The 25,237-nt window shown below is 40.8% G+C and overlaps 1 protein-coding gene across 1 annotated transcript in view; it reads left to right on the forward strand.

Moving 5' to 3' along the window:
• The first annotated feature begins 4,868 nt into the window (after positions 1-4,868).
• LOC139666519 (dachshund homolog 2-like) overlaps positions 4,869-25,237 on the forward strand; it is a 32,940-nt gene continuing 12,571 nt past the window's right edge. Inside the window, exons 1-8 of the mRNA XM_071545775.1 lie at positions 4,869-4,872; positions 5,261-5,371; positions 13,856-14,038; positions 16,437-16,642; positions 17,455-17,560; positions 17,874-17,948; positions 22,940-23,082; positions 24,591-24,738. Of these exons, the coding sequence (XP_071401876.1) occupies positions 4,869-4,872; positions 5,261-5,371; positions 13,856-14,038; positions 16,437-16,642; positions 17,455-17,560; positions 17,874-17,948; positions 22,940-23,082; positions 24,591-24,738 (976 nt within the window). The remainder of the gene's footprint in view (positions 4,873-5,260; positions 5,372-13,855; positions 14,039-16,436; positions 16,643-17,454; positions 17,561-17,873; positions 17,949-22,939; positions 23,083-24,590; positions 24,739-25,237) is intronic.

Genomic DNA, 25,237 nt, shown 5'->3' on the forward strand with positions numbered 1-25,237 from the left:
GCTCACATCTCTCATCTCTCATTACACGAGGATTCCTTTTATTAGTAACATGTGTTTAACGTGTATATAACATGTGTAGTAACATGTGTATATTACTATCTTATCTCTACTTTTTTTATACCTTGTGTTTCTTGATAAATGGCATTTTTTTTGTCATAATCCAAAACTTAAAAAAACAAACAAAAAACAAACAAACAAACAACCTATCCCAAACCAAGTAATGAGGAAAAATACTAATCCTAATACTGATCCTTAAACAATAAATAGGACCTTCACTTTACATTCTCAATGGTATAAATGGTTATTATTTGTTGTATTTCCTAGATATTACCCATGGCATTTAAATTGGTTTCGGCACATTTTTACATATTACAAATAAAAAAAATGTAATAATAAAATGAATTTCTATAGCACTTTACTCATGAAAAGTACAAAGTGCTGCACAATTAAAAGAATAAAAACACACAAAAAATACACAAATAGAAGACATACATAAGACAGTCATAGGGAAAGTTACATTTGAGAGGAAAATGAGAGGAAAAAAAACAAATTCCACTGAATCTGATATTTTAAATCCAAATACTGCACATTTACTGTCCATGAATTGAAAAAATCCGACTGTTTTTGACTTTTTTTTAGATATATATGTTTTCTTTCTTATCCTTCATGACCCCGCCTCCCTCTCTCCATCATCCATCCCTCCCTGTTCCCTCTCTCCTTCTGGTTTTCCTCTAAAAAATCAGGATCCGAACAGTTATTCCTCCCTCTCCATCTTTCTCTCTATCTGTTCGCCTTCATCCATCCCACTTCTTCCACGTGACTCATTCTTCTTTCTGTCCAGGTTTCCATTTCCACCTCTCTCTCTCTCCCTCTCTCTCTCCCTCTCTCTCTCTCTCTCTCTGTCCAGCCTTTTCCATCTTTATATCCTCTCTATCCCTCTCTCTTTCTCCTCGTCTCCCATCAATCCTACTTCTCTCCCTCTTCTATTTTCTCTCTTCATTTTTCCTTCCTCTCTCCCGTCGTCTTTTATGCCTTTTTTTTCGGTCTATTCTTTACATCCAGTGATGTAGCGGTAAATAAAAAGATCGGCAAACATCCGATCGATCGATCACCATAAGGCGAATGCCCGCCAGTGTGAGCAAAAATCAATTATATTTTCTGAAAAACATGAATTGATGCATTGTTTACCTTAAAAAAATCCTATTTTCATGTAACTTACATCAGTTTTATACTATTTACTATGATGTATAAGGCATATTTATGTCAAAAAAATTGATTTCAGAAAAAAAAAAAATGGGTATAATCTCTATTCCTGCTAATTAAAAGGTGGGTAAACTGAACTTTTGTGGGTTTATGCTCCACTACATCCCTGTTTATATCTCTATATGAAGAGTTTGGTTCCTAAATGTGACTCCTAATGTTACAAAACGATTGGTTGAACAAAATTAAAATAAATGACGGAATATTTTAACAGATAATTAGGTAAGTTATGTCCTTAACTGCCCAAATGTGAACAACTTTATTGCCTGGATCCTCTTTATTTTAGAGATATTGAATGATGAAGTTATGGTAATGTTTCTAAAATGGACATATGGAATAAAACTCAAACACATACGTATAAAAACGACGTTATCCATCCTTTCCTTCCTCTCCTTTTCCTCCCATCAATCCCACTCTTCCTCATCTTCCCTCCCTCCCCCCCTCCTTCCTAATCTCCTTGCTCTCCTTTTCTTCCCCTCCATCCATCCGTCCATCCATCCTAGTTTTCCATCTCTCTCTCGCAGACAGTTGTATTTGTCAGAGTGGTCAGCCCTCGGGCCTTTAGTCTAGGAGATATGGCTTTCATTCTCCCATCTTCATCTCTTTTTTTTTTCCCCCTCCGCCCATCTTCTTCACATCATCCCCCTCTCTTTTTTTCTCTCTTGCTACAAGACAACGGCATGCAATTTGTCTCTTTTATCTATTTTCTTGTCTGCAGAACCTCAAGAGCCTTAACAAAAATTGCCTCAAATTGAATTGTATAAGTTTGATTCAATTTTCAATTCAGTAAAATGTAACCTTTCATTCTTAAATACAGCTTCATTTTTAAATGCATGTTTTAAATACAGTAATGTTTGTGTGTGTGTGTGTGTGTGTGTGTGTTGTGTGTTGTGTGTTGTGTACATGAAAGTCAGGATTTAAATTCCTTAAAATATAGCCTATAATTCTGAAATTTAGTTTCAATCTTTATGATCTATATACATATGCTCAATCAATCAATCAATCAATCAATCAATCAATCAATCAATCAATCAACCAACCAATCAATATCAACCCTACATGCAGACTATTCTATTCTGCTAAATTGACAATTTTTGTTTTTACTTTTCACATTTTGTTTAATTTCAAAATGGCATAAATCCAAGAATGTTGCTTGATTTAATTTTTTTTGACTCAAAAATACAAATGTTTCTTGTCCACTGAGCGTATTAAATACAATTGCGACCAATGTCCTAACTTCCCAACATTAAGTTTTATCCACTTTTACACAATACACAACTCTATTGTCTCCCGGCTTATAAATCCCTCTCTACCTGGTCTTTTCCTCCGTGATAAAACCAGATTCATTCAGTTCCTCAGATGGAAGCTTCTACCTGGACTCACCTGGTCGCTTCAACCCTCCCCGATGTTTTCTACCCCGAGTTTAGTTTATTCAAAACCTGATTCCTCTCCTCGTTCTTGGCCTCATTTTCTTCATCATTTCTCTCTGTTTCTTCCCTCCCTCCTTCCATTCCTCTCTCTCTGTCTTTCTTTCTTTCTCTCTCTCTGCAGGACAGCAGACAATACGTCTGGTCACTCTGCCTCAGGCTGTTAGACTGGACCTCTCTCTCTCTCTCTGTCTCTCTCTCTCTCTCTCTCTGTCTGTCTCTCTCCCTCTCTCTCTCTCTGTCCATCTCTGATCTGTTCTTCATTTTCCCTTCCATCTCTCTCTCTCTTTCTACCCTTTCTTCTGAAGGTGCACTGATGAAGCGATTTGGCTGATTAATCGCGGCTGATTAGGAGTTTTAGAAACAGTCAGTTAGCGGCTGATTACAGCTGATTATTTTCTAGATAGATTCAGTTTAAAGGTGACATTTAAAAAAAAAAACGGTACATTTCACCCTCTTATTTTCACCAAGAAAAAGCTATTTTTTTTCAACATTTATTTACCTAAGCAAAGTTAATTGAGCATACAATATTTTTGCAGCTGCATCACATATCTCCTCACAACCAGATCTGGATCATGGAGGTTTATTGGATAATTGGTTGTCTGCCTAGCCTATATATAACCAAAACACTCTGAGTTGTAGCTTGAGAAGAGTCAGCTCAGTTAACCTGAACAAACTGTTAGCTAGCTAACTAGCCAGCAAACACACTGATGTTAATGTGAACATGCTAACGCTAGCTGCTACTAGCAATGTTAGCTAGTGTGCTAATCAGATGTGTTAACAACAATACAGTGATGGTTAGCTGAACAGATACTATGGTTAGCTAGCTAACAAGCTGACATTATCTAAACACTAAATCAATCAGATGGATCAGTGATGAAATGATCAGTTCAGTCAGAAACAGACAGAAATTAACCGTCTGTTCAGTTCTGTTGAGACTCCAATATGGCCGCCAGAAAGAGTGTTGTGTCACGTGAATGCTCTTTGGCAGCGTTAGCTTGCTAGTTAGCATAGAACGTTAGCAACTGTATGTGCAAGTTTTGTATCACAAATGTTCAACCAATTACCACACAGATGTTTCAATACATTTAAAGTCGTGTAATGATAAACTGAATTTAAATGTATTTTGACGTGACCTGAAGTTTTTCCTACTTCAAATGCCAACTTCCATCACATTTCTCCTCGTTGGAAGTGAAAAGTTCTGCTTTTCCGATACGTCTGGGATGCAGAATTACAGTAAAATGACCAAAACAAACATCTGGGTCTCACACTAAACAACAGTTTTTATCCTGTAATCTTGCAGGGAATGGAATAACTCCCAATTCTCTCCCTCCCTTTTTTCCATCTCTCCCACTAACTCCAATTTAGTTTCCTCCTTCTCTCCCTCCCTCTCCTCATCCATCCATCCCTCCATCCTCCTTTAAATTAAATTTCAAACAACTTGTCCCCCCCCCCCCCCCCCCCACCCGTCCCCCCGTCCCCCATCCCCCTCCCTCCCTCTATCTTGTTTTCTTTATAGCTTGCAGACAACTGTACTGTGTGTGTAATGGGCATTCCTCTAAGGCCCTCAACCGTGACTGGGGCAAAACCAACTGACCTACACACACACACACACACACACACACACACACACACACACACACACACAAACACATAAGCATGCGTGCATTCATTCACACACACACACTTATATGTGAAAGCACACATACTGTACACACATACTTGCGTGTACGTTTACACACACGCGAAAGTACACTTGCACACGTGCACATACACACAAAGTACGCACACACACACACACACACACACACACACACACACACAGCCAGGCAGGGTCATCTCTCTCACTCTGCTGGTTGTTGTGTATAGAAGTCAGTTCCAGGTCAGTGCACAGAGCCAGGGATCTTAGTCCATACAAAAGGGTGTGTGTGTGTGTGTGTGTGTGCGTGTGTGTGTGTGTGAGTGTGAGAAGGGGTGGGGCTGTGTGTGTGTGTGTGTGTTTTGTTTTTCTACGTGTGTATGAGTGAATATATAGCAGCCTGCGGCCTCAGAAACAGCACTCAGACCCTGAAACACTTCAACAAAACAGTAAAACTAAAGAGAACAGACGCCGGCAGTGGGGTGTAAAGTGTCAGTATGTGTGTGTGTGTGTGTGTGTGTCGTGGCTCGCCGCAAAGCATCATGGGTAGGCGAGACTGGGATGAGGCATTAATGAGGGCCGGTTGATTGGTCGGTTAGTAGAAATATCGGTGGGATGGATTTTTAGAGTAGACGGTGATATCGATTGAAATAGTGTTTGCCAATTAGGGACGTGTCACCTCTGGATGACACACACACACACACACACACACACACACACACACACGTACACACACATACATACACACACACACACCTACATGCATGTTAATATTTAATGGTGGCAGCTGCAATGATAATGTCATTTTTGGGTTTGTTTATTTCTATGTCTTCCTTTTTGTACTAATTGGATGATGATGAAGATGATGATGATGACACTGTGTGTGTGTGTGTGTGTGTGTGTGTGTGTGTGTGTGTGTGTGTGTGTGGTACAGGCCTGACGGCGGCAGCCATGGCCGAGCTCCAGAAGCTTCAGAAGATGAAGATGATGATGAGTCTCCAGAACGGCAACGAGTCGGACAACGATGACATGCACTCCAACACAGGTAACACACACACACACACACACACACGCACACACACACACACACACACACACACACACACACACACAGGTGCATTTCTGCAAACTGATCACTGAGTCTATCTCCAGCTGTCACCGGACTCGAGTCACATGACTTGGACTCGAGTCCCAGTTTTAATATCTTGAGACTCGACTTGATGCATGAAGAGAAGACCTGAGACTGGACTTGACTTGGGTTCTGGTGACTTGGGACTTGACTCTGACTTGTACTCTGATGACTTGAAAAGGTTTCTAAAGTCTTGACTTGAGATCTTGTGTTTGTGTAAATGACTCAGATTGAAAGTGATGAGATTTGTTCCAGCAGACGACTGAATTGAAATTCTGTTTTCTGAATTTGTATGGAATGATTGAATTTATTGAAGTTGAAACTGATTATAGAAATCAAACTCATGATGCTCTTACCAAGTTTTTATCCTATTAAAACCATATTGCATTGAAAAGTCCTAGATATTTAGTTTTCTTTAAGATATTAAATTGATACTGGACTCTTGATTTGTTCTGACTTGACTTGCTGTTCTACATTTAGACTTGAGACTTGACTTGAGACTTGAGCCTCAAGACTTGAGACTGACTTTGGACTTGAGCAGAGTTGACTTGGTCACACTGAAACCTTTATTTCATTTTATTGTGATTCATATCATTTGCCACCTTGCTGTTTGTTCCCTTTAGTACTTTTCACTCTTCTCTTTCCAGCCTGCAACTCTATTCTTTGCTGAATTTCCCCCTCAAGGATCACTTACCTTCATTTATTCTTTTCTTTTCTTCTTTTTTTTACCTCACCTTACTATTTATTAAATGAATATCAACACCTGGGAAAAAGGAAACCAAAGAATGAAAGAAAGAAAGAAGAGAAAGACGTTTAGTATTGAAACCCGACCGCTCCTTATGCAAGAGAACTGAGTCTTTTCACGAATATCATTAATATTATTGTGTGTGTGTGTGTGTGTGTGTGTGTGTGTTCTCTGCTTCATTTCATTGAGGTCACCGTGTTGTTGTAAGTGTAATGGTGAAAACGATATTAGTGAAAGACAGTTTTCTTACATAAGGGGGTCAGGTTTCAATACTATTCAGTGTTCTTCCTCTTCTTCTCTCATTCAAATATCTGTTCACTCTTTTTCTTCTATCCCTCTTTTTCCACTCCCTTCCTTCCCACGTGTTTCTCTCTTCTTCATTCATCCAGTCACATTAGTAGTTCTTATAGTTTCAGGTCCAAATCTTATATTTTCGGTGCGGCTGTTTTCTACTGCAACTGACAGCTGATTTATGGACTTTATTAGACAATTACACCAGATTTTGTCGTTTTTAATAATAATAATGATAATAATAATAATAATAATAATAATATATAGACAAATAATAGACAATAAAATAGAAGAATACTATATAAACTATACTGTATAATACTGTAATATAAAATACAATAATATTTCACAGAAATATGCCACAAAAATGGCTGTTCAAATACTATATTTTAGGGAAATGGTTGTTTGATCATGAATTATTTGTCAGAATACAATAATTAATAGAAACATTTAACAGAGATGGTTGTCTGAATATAATATTTCATGTAGATTGTCGTCCGAACATCATATTTTATGGAAGCGGATGTCCAGAATAGTTGTTGGAATGCTGTTTTTCACTTTAAAGTGAGTCTGAATACGACATTTAAAAGGAAATAGTTGTACGAATATGATAATTCATAGACACAGTTAACAGACATGTTTGTTTGAATACTATATTTCAGGGAAATAGTTGCCTAAAATCAATATTTCCCTTAATATTTTGCGGAAACAGACCTCTGAATTCTATATTTCACTGAAAAGTCTGTCTGAAAACGATATTTCATGCTATTTGTCCGAATGCGATAAATCACAGGAACATTTAACAGGAATGTTTGTCCAAACACTACATTTTGTGGAAAATGGTTGTCCAAAATCACAATTTCACTAAATATTTTGTGGAAATAGTTGTCTGAATATTATATTTGACTGTAAAGTCTGTCCGAATACAATATTTCATGGAAGTAGCTGTCCGAATGTGATAATTCACAGTAACATTTCATGGAAATGATTGTCTGAACACTAGATTTTGTGGAAAATGTTTGTCCAAAATCACAATTTCATGAAATATTTTATGGAAATTAGTTGTCCCAATGCTATATCTCACTCTAAAGTCTGTCTGAACAGGATATTTCAGGAAAGCGGTTTTCCGAATACGATATTTAACGTGAATATTTCCCAGGGAAACGCTTGTCTGATACTCTGTGTGTATCTGATATAAAACCACAGAGGAAGAAAGCGTGCGGCGACCCACACCTCCGTCCACTCACTCCATCTCTCCGGGTCCGCCTCTTTGAATTATTGAAAGGAGAGAAAACAAAAAGCAAAGAGAAAAGAAAAGAGAGGGAGAGCGATCCTTTCTGTTTCCACCCTGACTCTCCTGTTTCTATTTTTCTTTTTTTTCCTCTCTCTCTCTCTCTCTCTTTCTACTCTTCCATCTCTTCCGCCTTTTCTTCAGCTGACCTGGCAAATGGGGTGATAGAGTTTCTCTTTCCTATTCTCTCATTTTTATTCTCTCTCGCCTTGTCGTTTTTTATTTATTCCCTCCCTCTCCCTCTGCTCTTCTTCGTCTTCCTCTCTCTCTTCTTTCATTTCATTCAGAGTGATTTTTTGTGTGTGTGTGTATGTGTGTGTGTGTGTGTGTGTGTGTGTGTTAGTCTTTTCATTGTCCGACCTTATTTTCTTTGTAACAGACACTCACACCGGCCTGGGAAACTACCGCAGACAATAGAGGCAGAGGAACGAGTGTACCGCCGAAAAGAAAATAAAGAGAGGGAGGAAGGGGAGAAATAGACAAAAAGAAACAGAACGAGAAAGGGATATTTAGGGCGAGAGGAGAAGAAAAAAAAAAAAAAGAAGAAGAAGAGAGATATCCGATCGCCCGGGCTTGTTCGGCTTGTGGCGACGGCAATATTGTTTTCACACCGCGAAACGGGGGGGAAAAGACACTGCGATCGGAGCGAGGGATGAAAGAGAGATGGAAGGAGAGAGAGAGAGAGAGAGAGAGAGAGGAAGAGAGTTATGTCGTTTTATCTGTCATCGCTGTCGTCCGAAACCTCATATCTTTCGTTTCTGACAGTTAACTGTGTGTGAGAGAGAGAGAGAGAGACAGAGAGAGAGACAGAGAGAGAGAGAGAGAGAGAGAGAGACAGAGAGAGAGAGAGACAGAGAGAGAGTGGGAGAGAGAGCGAGAGAGAGAGAGAGACAGAGAGCGAGAGAGAGAGAGAGTGACAGAGAGAGACAGAGAGAGAGAGAGACAGAGAGCGAGAGAGAGACATAGAGAGGGAGAGACAGAGAGAGAGTGGGAGAGAGAGAGAGAGAGAGAGAGAGAGAGAGTTAGAGAGAAACAGAGTTGGAAAAGAGTGAGAGAACAGGTAAAAGAAAGAGGAGAAGAAGAGAAAGAGAGGGAGAGACAGACAGCTGGAAAAGAGTGAGGGAATAGGTAAAAGAAAGAGGAGAAGAAGAGAAAGAGAGGGAGAGACAGAGTTGGAAAAGAGTGAGAGAACAGGTAAAATAAAGAGAAGAGGAAGAGGGAGAGAGACAGAGAGCTGGAAAAGAGTGAGAGAACAGGTAAAAGAAAGAGGAGAAGAAGAGAAAGAGAGGGAGAGAGACAGAGAGCTGGAAAAGAGTGGGAGAATAGGTAAAAGAAAGAGGAGAAGAGAAAGAGAGGGAGAGAGACAGAGAGTTGGAAAAGAGTGAGAGAACAGGTAAAAGAAAGAGGAGAAGAAGATAAAGAGAGGGAGAGAGACAGAGAGCTGGAAAAGAGTGAGGGAATAGGTAAAAGAAAGAGGAGAAGAAGAGAAAGAGAGGGAGAGAGACAGAGAGCTGGAAAAGAGTGAGAGAACAGGTAAAAGAAAGAGGAGAAGAAGAGAAAGAGAGGGAGAGAGACAGAGAGCTGGAAAAGAGTGAGGGAATAGGTAAAAGAAAGAGAAGAAGAGAAAGAGAGGGAGAGACAGTTGGAAAAGAGTGAGAGAACAGGTAAAAGAAGGAGGAGAAGAGAAAGAGGGAGAGACAGAGAGCTGGAAAAGAGTGAGAGAATAGGTAAAAGAAAGAGAAGAAGAGAAAGAGAGGGAGAGACAGAGAGTTGGAAAAGAGTGAGAGAATAGGTAAAAGAAAGAGGAGAAGAAGATAAAGAGAGGGAGAGACAGACAGCTGGAAAAGAGTGAGGGAATAGGTAAAAGAAAGAGGAGAAGAAGAGAAAGAGAGGGAGAGACAGAGTTGGAAAAGAGTGAGAGAACAGGTAAAATAAAGAGAAGAGGAAGAGGGAGAGAGACAGAGAGCTGGAAAAGAGTGAGAGAACAGGTAAAAGAAAGAGGAGAAGAAGAGAAAGAGAGAGAGACAGAGAGCTGGAAAAGAGTGAGAGAACAGGTAAAAGAAAGAGGAGAAGAAGAGAAAGAGAGGGAGAGAGACAGAGAGCTGGAAAAGAGTGAGAGAATAGGCAACGAGGAAAGAAGAGGAGAAGAAGAAGGGGAGGGAAAGAAGTGAGAGCAAAACAAGATAGAGGGAAGGATGAAGAGAAAGAGAGTGAGCAAAGGATAGAGAAAGATGGAAAGAGTGAGAGAACAAGTGGAAGAAAGAGGAGATGCAGAAGAAAGAGAGAGAGGGAGAACAGGGAAAAAGGGCAAAAGAGCAAGTGAGGGAAAGAGGAGAGAGGAGAGAAAATGAAAAGAGAGAAGGAGAAAGACAGAGCTAGAAAAGAGAGGTGAAGAAAGAGGCGGAGGAGAAGAAGAGAGAGAGAGAGACAAATAGACGGGGCAAATCAGACAAGAGAGAGAGAGAGACGTGAAAGAAGGGAGAGAGAGAGCAAAAGAGAGAAGAGAAACAAGATAGAGGGGACACTAACAGAAAGAGAGAGAGAGAGAGAAAGAGAGAGATGGAGAAAGAAGAGAGAGCTGGAAAGAGCGAGAGAACAGGTGGAAGAAAGAGGAGACAAACAAAAAGGAGAGAAGACAGGAGAAAAAATTAAAAGAAAGAAGGAGAAAGAGACAGAGAGGTTACAAAAGAGGAGGGGGAGGAGAAGAAGAGAGACAGAAAAAGGAGAAGAAGAGAGAGGCACACAAATAGAGGGAGGGACAGGGCAAATCAGAAAAGAGAGAGAGAGATCGAGAGAGATGTGAACGAAGGATGAGAGAGAGAGCAAAAGAGAAACAAGATAGAGGGGGCACTAACAGAAAGAGAGAGAGAGAGATAGATGGGGAAAGAAGAGAGAGAGAGCTGGAAAGAGCGAGAGAACAGGTGGAAGAAAGAGGAGACTAAAAGGAGAGAGGGAGAGGGCAAAAGAGCGAGTGAGGAAGAGAAAGAATAAGAAAAGGAGAGAGAGAAAGAGAGGTACTGACAATTACACACACACACACACACACACACACACACACACACACACACACACACACTGATAGTAGGATTCAGGATGTTTTAATATTGATTAACTTGATATTGTTCTCAATATTTATGCCAATAAAGCTTGTTCAATTGAAAATGGAGATTGAGGGAGGAACGAAGGGAGAGAGAGAGCAAAGGAGCAAGTGTGAAGAAGAGAGAAAGGACAAATCAGAGAGAGAGAGGAAAGAGAAGAAAGAGAGAGAGAGAGAGGAAAGAAGGAAGGGAGAGAGACAAAGACAAATAGAGGGGAAAGACGAGGGAGAGAGAGAGCAAAGGACCAAGTCAGCGAAAGACAGAAAAGAGAGAGAGGAGAGGTAGACGGAGGAGAGAAGAAAATGAGAGAGCAAGAAAGGAAGTGAGAGAAAGGAGTGATAGAGGAGAGAGAGAGAGAGAGAGAGAGAGAGAGAGAGAGAGATAGAGAGAGGAGAGAGAGAGAGAGAACATCTGCCCATCTGTTTATACTTCTTTTCTTCCCCGGTGTAAATGGCAGAGGGGATGAGGCCCAGCTGTCATCTGCACACACACACACACACACACACACACACACACACGCACACACACACACACACACACATACACACACTCCGAGATAGACACACACACACACACACACAGAGCGCAGGGAATTCAGTAGGCAATAATAGAGAGAGACGGTTGCTAATTCAAACTAATGGAGGGAGATGAAGATGGATGAGAGAGGGAACAGGGGAGTAGAGGAGAGAGAGAGGGAGAGAGACAGAGAGAGAGATAGAGAGAGAGAGAGAGAGAGAGGCAGCGACAGAGAGAGAGAGAGCAGGAGGAGAGAGAGAGAGGGAGAGTGCAGGAATGAGAGGGAACGGTAATAGAGACAGAACAGAGAGAAATTGACAGACATTTCACTCTTTAAGTAATAATCAGAGACATTTTCATATTAATAAATGTCCGTTTTGCTCAGCGACTGAACGCGATAGGAGTTGTTCAACCTTTTGAACCTACAAAAAACTACAAAAATGGTTTCCTCTTATGAGCAAACAATGGCACAATCTCATTTTTATGATTTTGTTTGAAAGCTATTCAACAGCAAGGGCAAACAGTGCCAGAGCCCGAGGAAACTTTACTAATTCAGCAAATAAAACGCCACAGTGTTTTACGCCTGACTGCAATAACAGAAGAAGAAAAAAAGTGCAGTTTCTACCGATTCCCCGGAACAGAGAAAACGCTGGATCGAGATGATATTAAGATCTTTTGTGTAGTTTTTAAACCAAATTGTACATAAGGGGATAGAAATTTTCCATAGTAGACTGATGTGTGAAAAACATCTTTTTGATGAGGTTGTGTCGTTGTTGTTGCTCAAATTTGTTTGTCGTCTTCTGTGGCAGAGGTGTGACCAAGTCAACTTTACTTGAGTCCCGAGTCAGTCTCAAGTCTTGAGGCACGAGTCTCAAGTCAAGTCTCAAGTCAAGTCCATGTCATTAATATCAAGTCTCAAGTCTAAATGTAGAACACCAAGTCAAGTCCAAGTCATTAATGTCAAGTCTCAACTCTAAATGAAGAACACCAAGTCAAGTCCAAGTCAAGTCCATGTCATTAATGTCAAGTCTCAAGTCTAAATGTAGAACACCAAGTCAAGTCCAAGTCATTAATGTCAAGTCTCAAGTCTAAATATAGAACACCAAGTCAAGTCCAAGTCAAAGTCAAGCCAAGTCATTAATGTCAAGTCTCAAGTCTAAATGTAGAACAGCAAGTCAAGTCAGAACAAATCAAGAGTCCAGTATCAATTTAATATCTTAAAGAAAACTAAATATCTAGAACATTTCATTGCAATATAGTTTTAATAGGATAAAAACTTGATAAGAGCATCATGAGTTTGATTTCTATAATCAGTTTCAACTTCAATAAATTCAATCATTCCATACAAATTCAGAAAACAGAATTTCAATTCAGTCGTCTGCTGGAACAAATCTCATCACTTTCAATCTGAGTCATTTACACAAACACAAGATCTCAAGTCAAGACTTTAGAAACCTTTTCAAGTCATCAGAGTACAAGTCAGAGTCAAGTCCCAAGTCACCAGAACCCAAGTCAGAGTCAAGTCTCATGCAATTAAAACTGTGACTCGAGTCCAAGTCATGTGACTCGAATCTCCACCTCTGCTCTATGGTAGATCATCACTGTCCGGCTCTCTTCTGGGGTCCAGGTGGGACTTTAAGACTGTATCCAGTTCATGAAAGCTTTTCTATTCCAAGTGTTTTGTAGCCAAACGATTGTACTGTGGTCCAAACACAATATTTACCTCATAATGTATTTTCCTCAGTGACATTGATTCAATCTAGAACACGCCAACACATCTAAAACATGCCTTTTTTTTAACTTAAGAAGAGTGTTAAAGATTACCAAGTGCACACATTGCTTCTTGGTCACAATTAAAATGCATTTTGACATAACACAGGGAGGAGGGATCATTCAAAAGTGTAAACCAATAGGAGATCAGTCAGGGAGAGAGAGAGTCAGTTTTATTGGACTGTTCAAAAATCTGTGATCTGTGATTTTATTGGTTGGAATCCTTATTTACGCCTGCTGGTGCAGCATGATGTCACCAGTAAAGATACACTGTTTTCCATGAAGTAAAAGTAATGGGAAATTGATATATAAAAATACAATCAAATGAAAATTTTGTCATTTGTTTTCTTTTAATAAATTGTAAAATATATGTATGGTGTAATAGTTTGAATGAGCTAAAAAATTGAAGTGATTTTGCATTTCAGTGTGACTTTAAAGATACACTGATCAGCATAGAAAAAAACAAGAATCTAAGAATTTTGTACATTTTTATACATTTTATACATATATTTTTTTAACATTAATTCTTAAATAGGTGTATATTATGACATGAAAAATTAGCAAACAAGGTGAAAAGGACTTTCAGCCTGCAGCACTTCCAGCGAGTCTCTGAAGTATTGATAGTATTGGAAGTATTGAGTTTGGACGAATGAACATCCAGCCCCCTCTGTCTCTCTCTCTTTACCCAGGAGGGAGTGAGTGTTCCTGGGATAAGGAGCGTCTGACCAGCCCCCCCTCTGGAGCCCACAGTGGAGGAGGAGGAGGAGGAGGAGGAGGAGGGGCAGGGGGCGGGGCAGGAGGAGGGAGGGGGCCGGCCATCGGAGCTGTCAATCAACAACAACTACAGCAGCAGCAACAGCTACTGGCTAACAGTGAGTACACACACACACACACACACACACACACACACACACATACATACATCGGTATCATTAGTCAGTGATGGCTGACATAACACACACACACACACAAGACAGATATGAACACACACACAGACAATACACTTACACAAACCACATGGAAAAAAGATGGAGAAAACACATGCACACACACACACACACACACACACACTCGGGGTGTGTGTGTAAAGGGTGGCGATATTTGTTAATGTACGCCATTTAATCTGTTCCCATCTCCAGTATTAACACTCTGCCTGGATTAATCAGCACACACTCTACTAAATGACTCAATTCATCAACACCACACACACACACACACACACACACACACACACACACACACACTAATGCACATACAGACACAAATTTAAGCAGGCAAACACACAAACTCGCTCTTTCAAAAAGCACATCTACTGTGGTTTGAGTGCGCACACACTCACAGACACACATACACACACACACACACACACACACACACACACACACACACACACACACACGGCTGCAGCAAGCGACAAACACTCACATTGATTATTCTATCACTTCAGTCGTCACGACAACAGCAATCAGTGTTATTGTTTCATTGGAATGAAAGCTGCCGCTGTGTGTGTGTGTGTGAGTGTGTGTGTCATTGAGAAAGAAATAGAATCTTTATGCTTTTGTGTGTGTGTGTGTGTGTTACATTTGCTTGCGTCTGCATGCGTGTGTGACAGAAAGAGTGTGTGTGTGTGTGTGTATTTTTTCCATAGATGAATCCTCCAAAGTGAAAATGGGGGGTATTTTAGGGTCGGTGTGTGTTTGTGTGTGTGTGTGTGTGTGTGTGTGTGTGTGTGTGTGTGTGGTGTCAGAGGTCAGGGGTCAAGGGTCAAGGTTAGGCTTTTAGGAGGTTTGGGGTTAAAGAATGAATTAAAGTTAATGGAATGTCGTGTTATGTACTGGTGCTAATGTGTGTCTGGATATGTGTGGGGGAGAGAGAGAGAGAGAGAGAGAGAGGGAAGGGGGGAAGAGGTAGAACAAGGGTGGAAAAGAGAAAGAGTGAAGGGGGAAGAGAAAGAAAGAAAGAAAGAGGGAGAAAGGAAGAGATGCTGAAGGAGAGAAAGGAAAAGTGGGGAGAGGGAAGGAAAGAAAAAGGAGAGAGGGCTAAACAGGAGAGAAAGAAAAGAGAAAGGGAAGAGAAAGAAAGAGGGAGAAAGGAAGAGGAGTTTAAATTGAGAGAGAGAGAGAAAAGGGGGAGAGGAAGAAAGAGGAAAGGGGAGAGAGAGAAAGAGAGAGGGCAAACAGAAAGAGACAGAGGAGGTGAAAGGAGAGAGATGTAAAAAAGAGGAAAAATAGAGAGATAGAGGGTGAGAGAGAGAGGAAGAGGAATGGGTAAACAGAAATAAGATTAGAGAGACAGATAAGAAGACAATGAATGTAAGAGAGTGAAATAGAAGAAAGAGAGGGCATGAAAAAGAGGAAGATAGAGGAGAAAGGGAAGAAGGCAAAATGGAGAGAAAGGAAATAGGGGAGAATAAGAGAGAGAGGGAGAGAGAAACAGAGGAGGGTTTGACCTCTTTTCTTTCACTTCTCACCCTCTGCCCTTTGCCCTCCATATTTTCTCCTCTTTCTTTCTCTCTTTCTCTCCCTCCTCCTCCTCTCCTTTGTCAACTTTTATTAGCAAGACATTTGACACTGAGCTGACAAGTCACGTCTCTCTCTCTCTCTCCCTCTCTCTCTCTCTCTCTCTCTCCCTCCTCAATGTTAAGTTCAGCACAAGTTCATAGACACAGTACCCTTCTCTCTCTCTCTCTCTCTCTCTCTCTCTCTCTCTCTCTGTCTGCCTTTCAAATCAATTCAGTTCAATTCATTTCAGTTCAATTCAATTTGGCAACACTGTTAGATGAACACTGTTGCCAAAGCATCTAAATATAATTGAATGGAAACGATCAAAATAAATAAACATCTGTTCCACTTATATGAGTGAGTGTGTGTGTGTGTGTGTGTGTGTGTGTGTGTGTGTGTGTGTGTGTGTACATGATGCACTACATTGTAAATGTGATTGATTTCATTCCAAAACACTAAATAAACATTTTCAAAAAATGTTGCCACCTGATATGTATCAGTCAGTATTTGAAAAACATGATTAATTCTGTCCACAAAAAAATTTATTATTTTATAAGCACATGTCTAAAGATGACTATTAATTTCAATTCTAACCCATAACATGATTCACTTTCATGCCAGCAGTCAATATGGGAGAGTGGGTGTCATTTTTTTTTTTAATGGTGGATATAATTTTGGAACGAAACTCTAAAACATTCAAATTACGTTTTAATGAATTAAATCTCTCTCTCTCTCTCTCTCTTTTTCTCCCCCCCCCCCTCTCTCTCAGGGTTGGACCTGCCCTTCATGATGATGCCCCACCCCCTGCTGCCTGTGGGGTTGCCGCCGGCGTCCGTGGCCATGGCGATGTCTCAGTTGCCGCCGGCGTCCGTAGCCATGGCGATGTCTCAGATGAACCACCTCAGCACCATCGCCAACATGGCCGCCGCCGCGCAGCAGATACACACTCACACACACCGCGCGCCTGTCATCAAGGTAACACACAGAAACACGTGGAAAAACAATCAAAACTAAAAGTAAAAGTGCTTTTAGGAACCTTTAGGAGTTTTTCAAATCACAACCATAGGGGATCCCAGTAGGTTCCTTGAGGAACTCCTTTATAGAGTTCCTGAGCTTCCACAAGACTTTTACATATAAAGGTTCTTCAAGGAACCGTTATGGGATATTTTCTTCTTGTGAGGAACCCTAAGGTGCTTATAGACGCCTGTCAGAACATTTGGACTATGGTTGCCGATGGTTACGAGGGCCATGCCACCATATTGGAGGAGTGACAACAAAAGGAAGAATTTAACTCAAATAAATAAATAAAATATCTACCTTCCATGTCAAATTACACTATAAAAAAAGAGGAAAAAAAGACCACAGAGGAAGAGGTGATAATATGACAGTCTGTAATTTTGTTGCTACTCCTCCAACATGGCGGCGTCTTCCTCGTAACCATTGGCAACCACTGGTAACCTGTAGTAACCAGCCTCCAAACAGGCCCCTGTTGGCTCACTTTGGATCATAGAAGAACCTTGGATTAACTGCTAATATTTAAAGTGTACTTACAAGTAAGTAGGTGTGCACATACATACACACACATAGACGCTCACACACACTTAACATCAAGGTTACACACACACACACACACACACACACACACACACACACACACACGCACACGTTAACAGAAGCTTTTCAATAACTTAACATAATTTTGACTGTCATTTCTTTCCTGTCTCTCTCTGTCTCTCCGTCCCTCCCTCTCTCTCTCTCTCTCTCTTTCTCTCTCTCTCTCTCTCCAGGAGAGAGTGTGTGACAGTCCTTCTCTCTCTCCATCTGTTGATGAGACGAACACTCCTCTGCAGTCGCAGCCCAGCAGCTCGGCCTCCAGCTCACCCGAAAGACTGGGTACGCGCACACACACACACACACACTTAAATAAAGTTACACACACAGACGCACACCTGTGTATTTCCAAACATGTCTACATGCACACACACACACACAAACACACAGTTACACACACAGACACAGATACACAGACACACACATACACGATAGTAGATACATGCACATACAGTATATAAACACACATGTATACACACTTGAAAGGCACATGCATACACTCGTACACACTCATGCATATATTCATGTACCTATCCACACACACACACACACACACACACACACACTGACTGTCACTGGTTTCATATTTCAACAGGACTGGCCTCAGCTGATGCAGATGTTGCACTGACCAACCCTGCTGCACCCATCAAGAAAATGACAAAGGACAAAGGTTGGACCACACACACACACACACACACACACACACACACACACACAGAAATGCAAACTCAGAAATACACACTTACCCCTGTTTCCTGTTACAACACACAAGATAGAGACATCCGCACACACACACACACACACACACACACACTTGTATAACTGAGGATATTCCATTACCCACCTTAATCCAAACCCTCACCCATTTTCCTCTGACATCTGACAAATTGTCCTCACTTAGAGGGCTTTCCTCATCTCTCTGTCTACACACACACACACACACACACACACACGCGCACACACGCACACACACACACACACACACACACAAACAGATTAAGACACTCATACACAAACGCACGCATAAGCACATAGATACACACAAATATACAGGCAAATACACACATACACAAATGCACAAAGGTACACACACACACACACACACACACACACACACACACAAACAGACACAAACAGATACGTCAGGATGTTCTGCTTTCCCTATTGATCACCTGTCTTCAAGCCATCAATCAGATGAGAGAGGGAGAGAGAGAGAGGGATGGAGGGATGGAGGGAGGGGAGCTAAGTGAAGGAGGGATGGTTAAAAGGGGTTAAAGGGTCAGACACTAAAAGCATGCAGGGCCTCTCCTCCTCTCCCTCCCTCTCCCCCCTTCTCCCTCCTTTTTTTTTCCATTCTTATAACCCATTCTGTTTTCATCTAATTCTTTACTCTCCTCTCTTCCCCTCCCTCCTTCTCTCCCTCCCTCCTTCCTTCCCTCTCTCTTTCCCTTCATTTCCACTCCATTCTTCTACCCCGAAGCTTCACTGCAGCCGTCAGCCACAGAGGGAATGCTTCCTTGGAAATCAATAAGGGCAAAAAAAAAAAAAAAAAATCAGTTGCAACCTTGCAGCTCCTCTAAGGTGCATGAATAAAAAATAATCAAAAGAATTAAATTAAAATAAAAAAATAAATTCAGCTACTCTTAGAGAGCAATTGCCAAAGCTTTAATATTAAAAAGACGACACATTTCGGGAATCCATGATGAAGACTACTGCAGCCGAAACTCATTGGTTTTATTACAGTAAAGCTTTGCTGATTGTTCTCCAATAGTAGCTGGGTTTTTAAAATCCTTTGAAATCAATTGCATTTATGTTGCGTCGCACTGGCATGGCATCGGTTTTGCGTTGGTGTTGTGTAGTGGAAGCTTCATCTTAATGACCAGAACGGGTTTCGTTCAAACTGAACATTTATTCTCCAACATGCTGCAGTTTTACTGAAAGGGGAGAAACATCGGACCTTGCATCCGGCATCTTGAATAGGCTACACACAAGCAACAAAAAAAAAAGACCTAGGGCAGCTATTTCGTTGAAACTTCAAAATAAAAGCATCTCTGTCTGTAGCTTGAAACAAGGCATTTCAAAGTAAATAAATCCATAGTAACATTGAATAATTACCATTACCAGGTTTCTCATGACGTGTCACATTTACTGTAAATACTATAACTGTAAATACTGTAAATAGTACATCTTTTACATTTCTTGATATACAGTTTAAACTAAACATTAATTGCCTTATTTAGTTACTTAAATCAAACAATTCACAACAGTTGGCATGGCACTGTGTTGGCGTTGTGTTGGTGTTGCGTTGCACTGTGTCGTGTTGGAATTAGATCGCCATTGTGTTGGCGTTTATTTTTGGTGTTGTGTTGGCATTGGCTGGTGTTTCGTTGGTGCTGGATCGGTATTGCGTTGGTGTCGGGTTACCACTGCATTGGCATGGCGTTGGTGCTGTGTTGCTGTTGCATTCGCACTGTGTTGACATTGTCTTTGGCGTTGGAATTGGATTGGTGTTGTGTTGGCGTTACGTTTGGTGTTGCGTTGGCATTGTGCTGGTGTTTTATCGGTGCTGCACCGTTATTGCATTGGTGTTGGGTTGCCATTGTATTGGCAAGGCGTTAGTGTTGCGTTGCTGTTGCATTGGTGCTGTGTTGCCGTTGCATTCGCGTTATCTTGACATTGGATTCCCATTGCATTGGCATTGGAATTAGATTGGTGTCGTTTTGGCGTTGCATTTGCGTTGTTTAGCCGTTGCACCCACGTTGTTTTGGTGCTGCACTGGTATTAGTCCTGTGTTGGCATTGCATTGGCATTGCTGGTGTTTTGCTGGAATTGCGTTTGTGTTGTATTGGCGTTGCATCCAATGGAAGAGTCTAAGGTCAAAAATTGCCAAGGTTCAGTTCTCAGTTGGTTGATGTGTTCACCCTCATCCTTCCTCCACCCTTCCCCTCCTCTTCTCCATCTCTCCTCCCTGCTCTCCTTTGTTTTAATCCTCTTTAGCTCTCACCACCTCCTCTCCCCGCCCGCTTTGCCTTCCTCTCCTTCCTTCCTCCCTCTCTCCGTTGTTCCTCTCCTCCTCCTCTTTTTTGCCTCCTCACTTCCTCAAATGTTCTCCTCTCCTCCCTCTCTTCTTCCTTTTTTCGTCTTCTCCCCTTCATCTTTTCTACCTCCTGCCTGTCCTCCACCTCTTCTTCTATCGCTCCTCCACTTTATTCTCCACTCATCCTCCCATTTCTTTATTTTATCCTCCTTCAATCTCTCTTGTTCTCTCCATACCTTTTTGTACCCCGATAATAAATACATAAAAACAAAATAAAATGAGTGTAAATGGAGAGAGAGAGAAAGAAACAGAATAGAAAGGAGAAGAGGAAGACAGAAAATGGAAATAGAATAAGTGTGGAAGAGAAACAAAGGGTAAGAGAGGGCTGAACGAGAAGAGGAAGACAAGAAGTGAAAGGTAATAAGTTGGACTTAGAAAAGAGAGAGAAAAGAGGGTGAAAATGATGAAAAAAGAAAGAAAAAGAAAGAGAGGGCAGAGAATAAGTGAGCAAGGGAGGGAATGAGAGAGAGAGAGAGGGATAGAGATGGAAAGAGGGAGGGAGAGGGAGAGAATGAGAGATGGGTAAAGATAGAAAAATGAAAGGGAGAGCAGAGAGGAATGGAAAGATAGAGGGAGGAAGAAAGAAAGTGGTTCGAGTTTAAGTGACAGAGAAATGGTAGAAGGAATGAAAGAAAGAACGAGCGAAAGATAGAAAGAGGGAGAGGGAGAGTGAGGGCAGCGAAAGAAAGAAAATGGGTAGATAATAAGTGAGAGAAGAAGGAAAGAGACAGAGAACGAAGGGCGGTGAAAGATGGAGAGAGAGAGAGGAAAGGAAGTATAATGTGCAGGGAAAAAAGAAAGTGGGCAAAAAGTGATGGAGAGAGAGTGAAAGAGAGAGAGAGAGAGAGAGAGGAAAGGTGGTGGAATAGAGTATAGGGATGTATGGATGAAGTGGCAGATAGGGGAATAGAGATACGTGTGTGTGTGTGTGTGTGTGTGTGTGTGTGAGTGTGTGTGTGAGTGTGTGAGTGTGTGTGTGTGAGTGTGTGAGTGTGTGTGTGTGTGTGTGTGCTCATCGTGAGTGCGTCACAGTGCCTGCTCAGCCCTTAATGCCTAACACACTGACAACTGGGTTAACTCTGCTGTGAAATTAACGCTGATTAAGATGCTCTCTCTCTCTCTCACACACACACATACACACACACACACACACAGTCAGTAACAGACACACACACACACACACACACACACACACACGCACTCACACACACACTCAAGGATGTCTTTAATCCTTGCCAATTAGTACTGCACATGATTGTCAGAATACTAACGACCTGTGTGTGTGTGTGTGTGTTTGGTGTAATTGATTTCTCTGATGCTGCTTCATTGCCTTTTATACCTTAGTAAACCTTAACATTGCATAAACTTCACTCTAAGCTCCTGAAAGCGTGTCATTGATGAAAACCACGCACGTATATATTTCTCAGCAACGAAGAAAAGATTATTTTCTAATTTTGACGCCATTTTTGGAATTATACATCGGGTTGTTGATGGAATGGAGTTGATTGGTCTGTTGGTCAACTTACCTGTCAACTGATGAGAACATAGACACCAAAATCATCCGTGTATCTCCAGTAGCTCATTGGCTCCGATGCTTCATGCTAACACTTTAGCATACACTATGTTGAGTGATAGGAGGTTCCATGCTAATGCTATAGCATACACTATGTTGAGTGATAGGAGGTTCCATGCTAATGCTATAGCATACACTATGTTGAGTGATAGGAGGCTCCATGCTAACGCTTTAGCATACACTATGTTGAGTGATAGGAGGTTCCATGCTAACGCTATAGCATACACTATGTTGAGTGATAGGAGGTTCCATGCTAATGCTATAGCATACACTATGTTGAGTGATAGGAGGCTCCATGCTAACGCTTTAGCATACACTATGTTGAGTGATAGGAGGTTCCATGCTAACGCTTTACCATACACTGTGTTGAGTGATAGGAGGTTCCATGCTAACGCTTTACCATACACTGTGTTGAGTGATAGGAGGCTCCATGCTAACGCTTTAGCATACACTATGTTGAGTGATAGGAGGTTCCATGCTAACGCTTTACCATACACTGTGTTGAGTGATAGGAGGTTCCATGCTAACGCTTTACCATACACTGTGTTGAGTGATAGGAGGCTCCATGCTAACGCTTTAGCATACACCCTCAACTGAATACAGTAAATAAAGGCTTTAAAAATAAGTGAAAACTAGCTCAGCGTGAGTTTTGAAAAGCAACCTGAAAATATAACTGACAAAATCAAAAATGAATGCTCATTACTACAGGTTAGCAACTAACGTTACTGCTAACATACATTTAGCAAGGTATGCTATGCTAACGTTACATGTTCAACAAAGGAAGCAGCTCAGTTACAATGAAGAAGTCTGAAAAATACTATCCAAAACATAAATAAATTGAATGTTGTAAAATTACTTGACTTACATCATCAGGAAACCAGGAAACCTTGAATTGAATCTTCTCCCAGCTAGCCAAACTCTTCCACAAGCTGAAAACTGGATCGGCATATCGCAATTTGAAGTTTTAATCATTTGTGACTCTCTCTTACAGAAGACTCCTCATTGGGTCTGCCTGCAGTGAAGCCAGGTTTTGATAGGCTGCCGTCGGGACAAGCCCTGCCCCCCGGCTTCCCAGCTCCGTTCCTATTCGCCGACGGCCTGTCGTCAGTGGAGACCCTGCTCACCAACATACAGGTACGATGATTTTTATCAAGTCTGATTTTAACACTTTTTGTTTTATTTGTTCGTTTTTGGGAAAGGGGTTGAGGGTGGGATGGCTGTGTGATTGTTTTAGCAAAAATACATGAAAGGAGGTTTTTTACTGTGATTATGGATGATTAAGGGCAGTGAAGTCCATAATTACAATAAAGTTCATCCTCTCAGGTATTAAGGCTTTTGGACAATGTATAAAATATATGATAAGATGAAACTAATGATCCCCGTGGGGAAATTGGGGCGCTGCAGCAGCAAAATAATAAGAGCATTTTAGTATATAGATAAGACTATAGCAAAAAGGAGGAATTACACATAACACAACCAACAATTTCAACACGTTAACAATATTAAGTGGAAATGTGTGAAAGGTATGAAAAACTAACAATTACAGCATGATGAGGGTATGCAAAGTAGAGCATACTGAGGCAAAGATAAAAATGAATGAGAAAAGGGCTTTTATAGAAATGTTATAATACACTTTAATAATAATAAACTTTATTTGTGCAGCAGCTATCTTACCAGTGTTACAAAGTGCTTCACAAAACAAATCCAGCAGTAAAACAGAATAAAAAAAACACAAAGGATCAGAAAACATAATTGAAAGGTAAAATTTAAGGAAAAGATTTAAAAGAGGACATAAAATCAACAGTAAAACCAAATAATATGATGCTAATAATATGATGTACAAACTGATTATGGATTTTACACTAATAGATTACTTGAAACTGTTTGAGCAGTATATTACCCAACATAAAGTTTCAATTAAGCAATCAATTTGTCAAAGACTCAAAGATGCAAAACTGTGATGAGTTAGTAATCTTTGGTTTTTTGTTTTCCTTTGGTTTTATTTTTATGGATATACACAACTTTGCATTAAACTTCTCCGCCATTGTCAACTGTGGTATAAAAGCCATAATACCCTTGTGGACGTTCTTTACTGGGATTACAGGGACTTCAGTGCCACCAACATACCCATTATCCCAATAAAGGACGCCATCTGCTATTGCTACCCAGCATGCATCTGACAGACGGCGACGCGCGGGAGGCGGCCAAGTCCAGCCCCTTTAGGTTTATATGTGACAGTTCAACATTAATCCAAATGAACACCAAATATTCATAAGAAGATATTATAGCTTTGTAAAAACATCATATTGAAACAGCTTTGGAAACTGTTTTAAAACTGTTTCATGAAGACATTTAGGTCCAGATTTCACAAAACGAGACTACAGATGTCTCAACTTTCATTTTGGTGCTAGATTTACACCTATATTTTTGGTGCAGACTGTCGTATTGGCATCTATTCAACGTAAAAATGATGAAGTGATGTCTTTAAGGTTGATTTTGTACAATCAGACACCTCTAAAACCTTTGGTTGATCACCCTTCTAAATCAGCGGGCTGCCATATTTAAGCATTCTCTCTCTCCCTCTCTCCCTCTCTCTCTCTCTCTCCCTCTCTCTCTCTCTCTGTCTCTCTCCCCCTCCTCAGGGCCTGCTGAAGGTGGCGGTGGAGAACGCCCGGGTGCAGGACAAGCAGATCCAGGCGGAGAAGAGAGAGCTGAAGATGGAGCTGTACAGAGAGAGAGAGATGAGGGAGAGTCTGGAACGACAGCTCACCTCCGAACTACAGAGCAGAGGTTAGACTGATAGATAGATAGATAGATAGATAGATAGATAGATGGTATGAATATGTGTATATCTCTTCAGTAAAACTCACCTGAATACAGTGAATAAAGGGTCTAAAAACAATTGAAAACTAGCTTAGCGCTAGTTACATGCTAGCTAGATGTGAGTGTCTTGGTGTACAAGTTTTGAAAAGCAATCTGACAATATAACATATATAATATAACAGTGAAAAAATTACATAAAATCACCAAACGGCTCACTACTACAACTTAACCACTAAAGATACAGCTAACATACACTTTGCAAGGCCTGCTACGCTAATGCTACATACTGAAAAACAGAGTATTACAACAAAGAACGTCCAACAAACAAATATGCAAAAGGTAAATTGCACACAAACACACAAATTTTGTAAAATGACACTACTTATCTCATCAAGAAAGCAGGGAAGTTTAAATAAATCTTCCACCAGCTAGCCAAACACCGGCTGGTGGAAGATTAATTACAAAA

Source organism: Centroberyx affinis, unplaced genomic scaffold, assembly GCF_046629955.1.
Source record: "Centroberyx affinis isolate AG114_WGS23_722 - 3 ecotype Tasmania unplaced genomic scaffold, CSIRO-AGI_Caff_v1 ptg005046l_1, whole genome shotgun sequence".
Lineage (NCBI taxonomy): Eukaryota > Metazoa > Chordata > Actinopteri > Beryciformes > Berycidae > Centroberyx > Centroberyx affinis.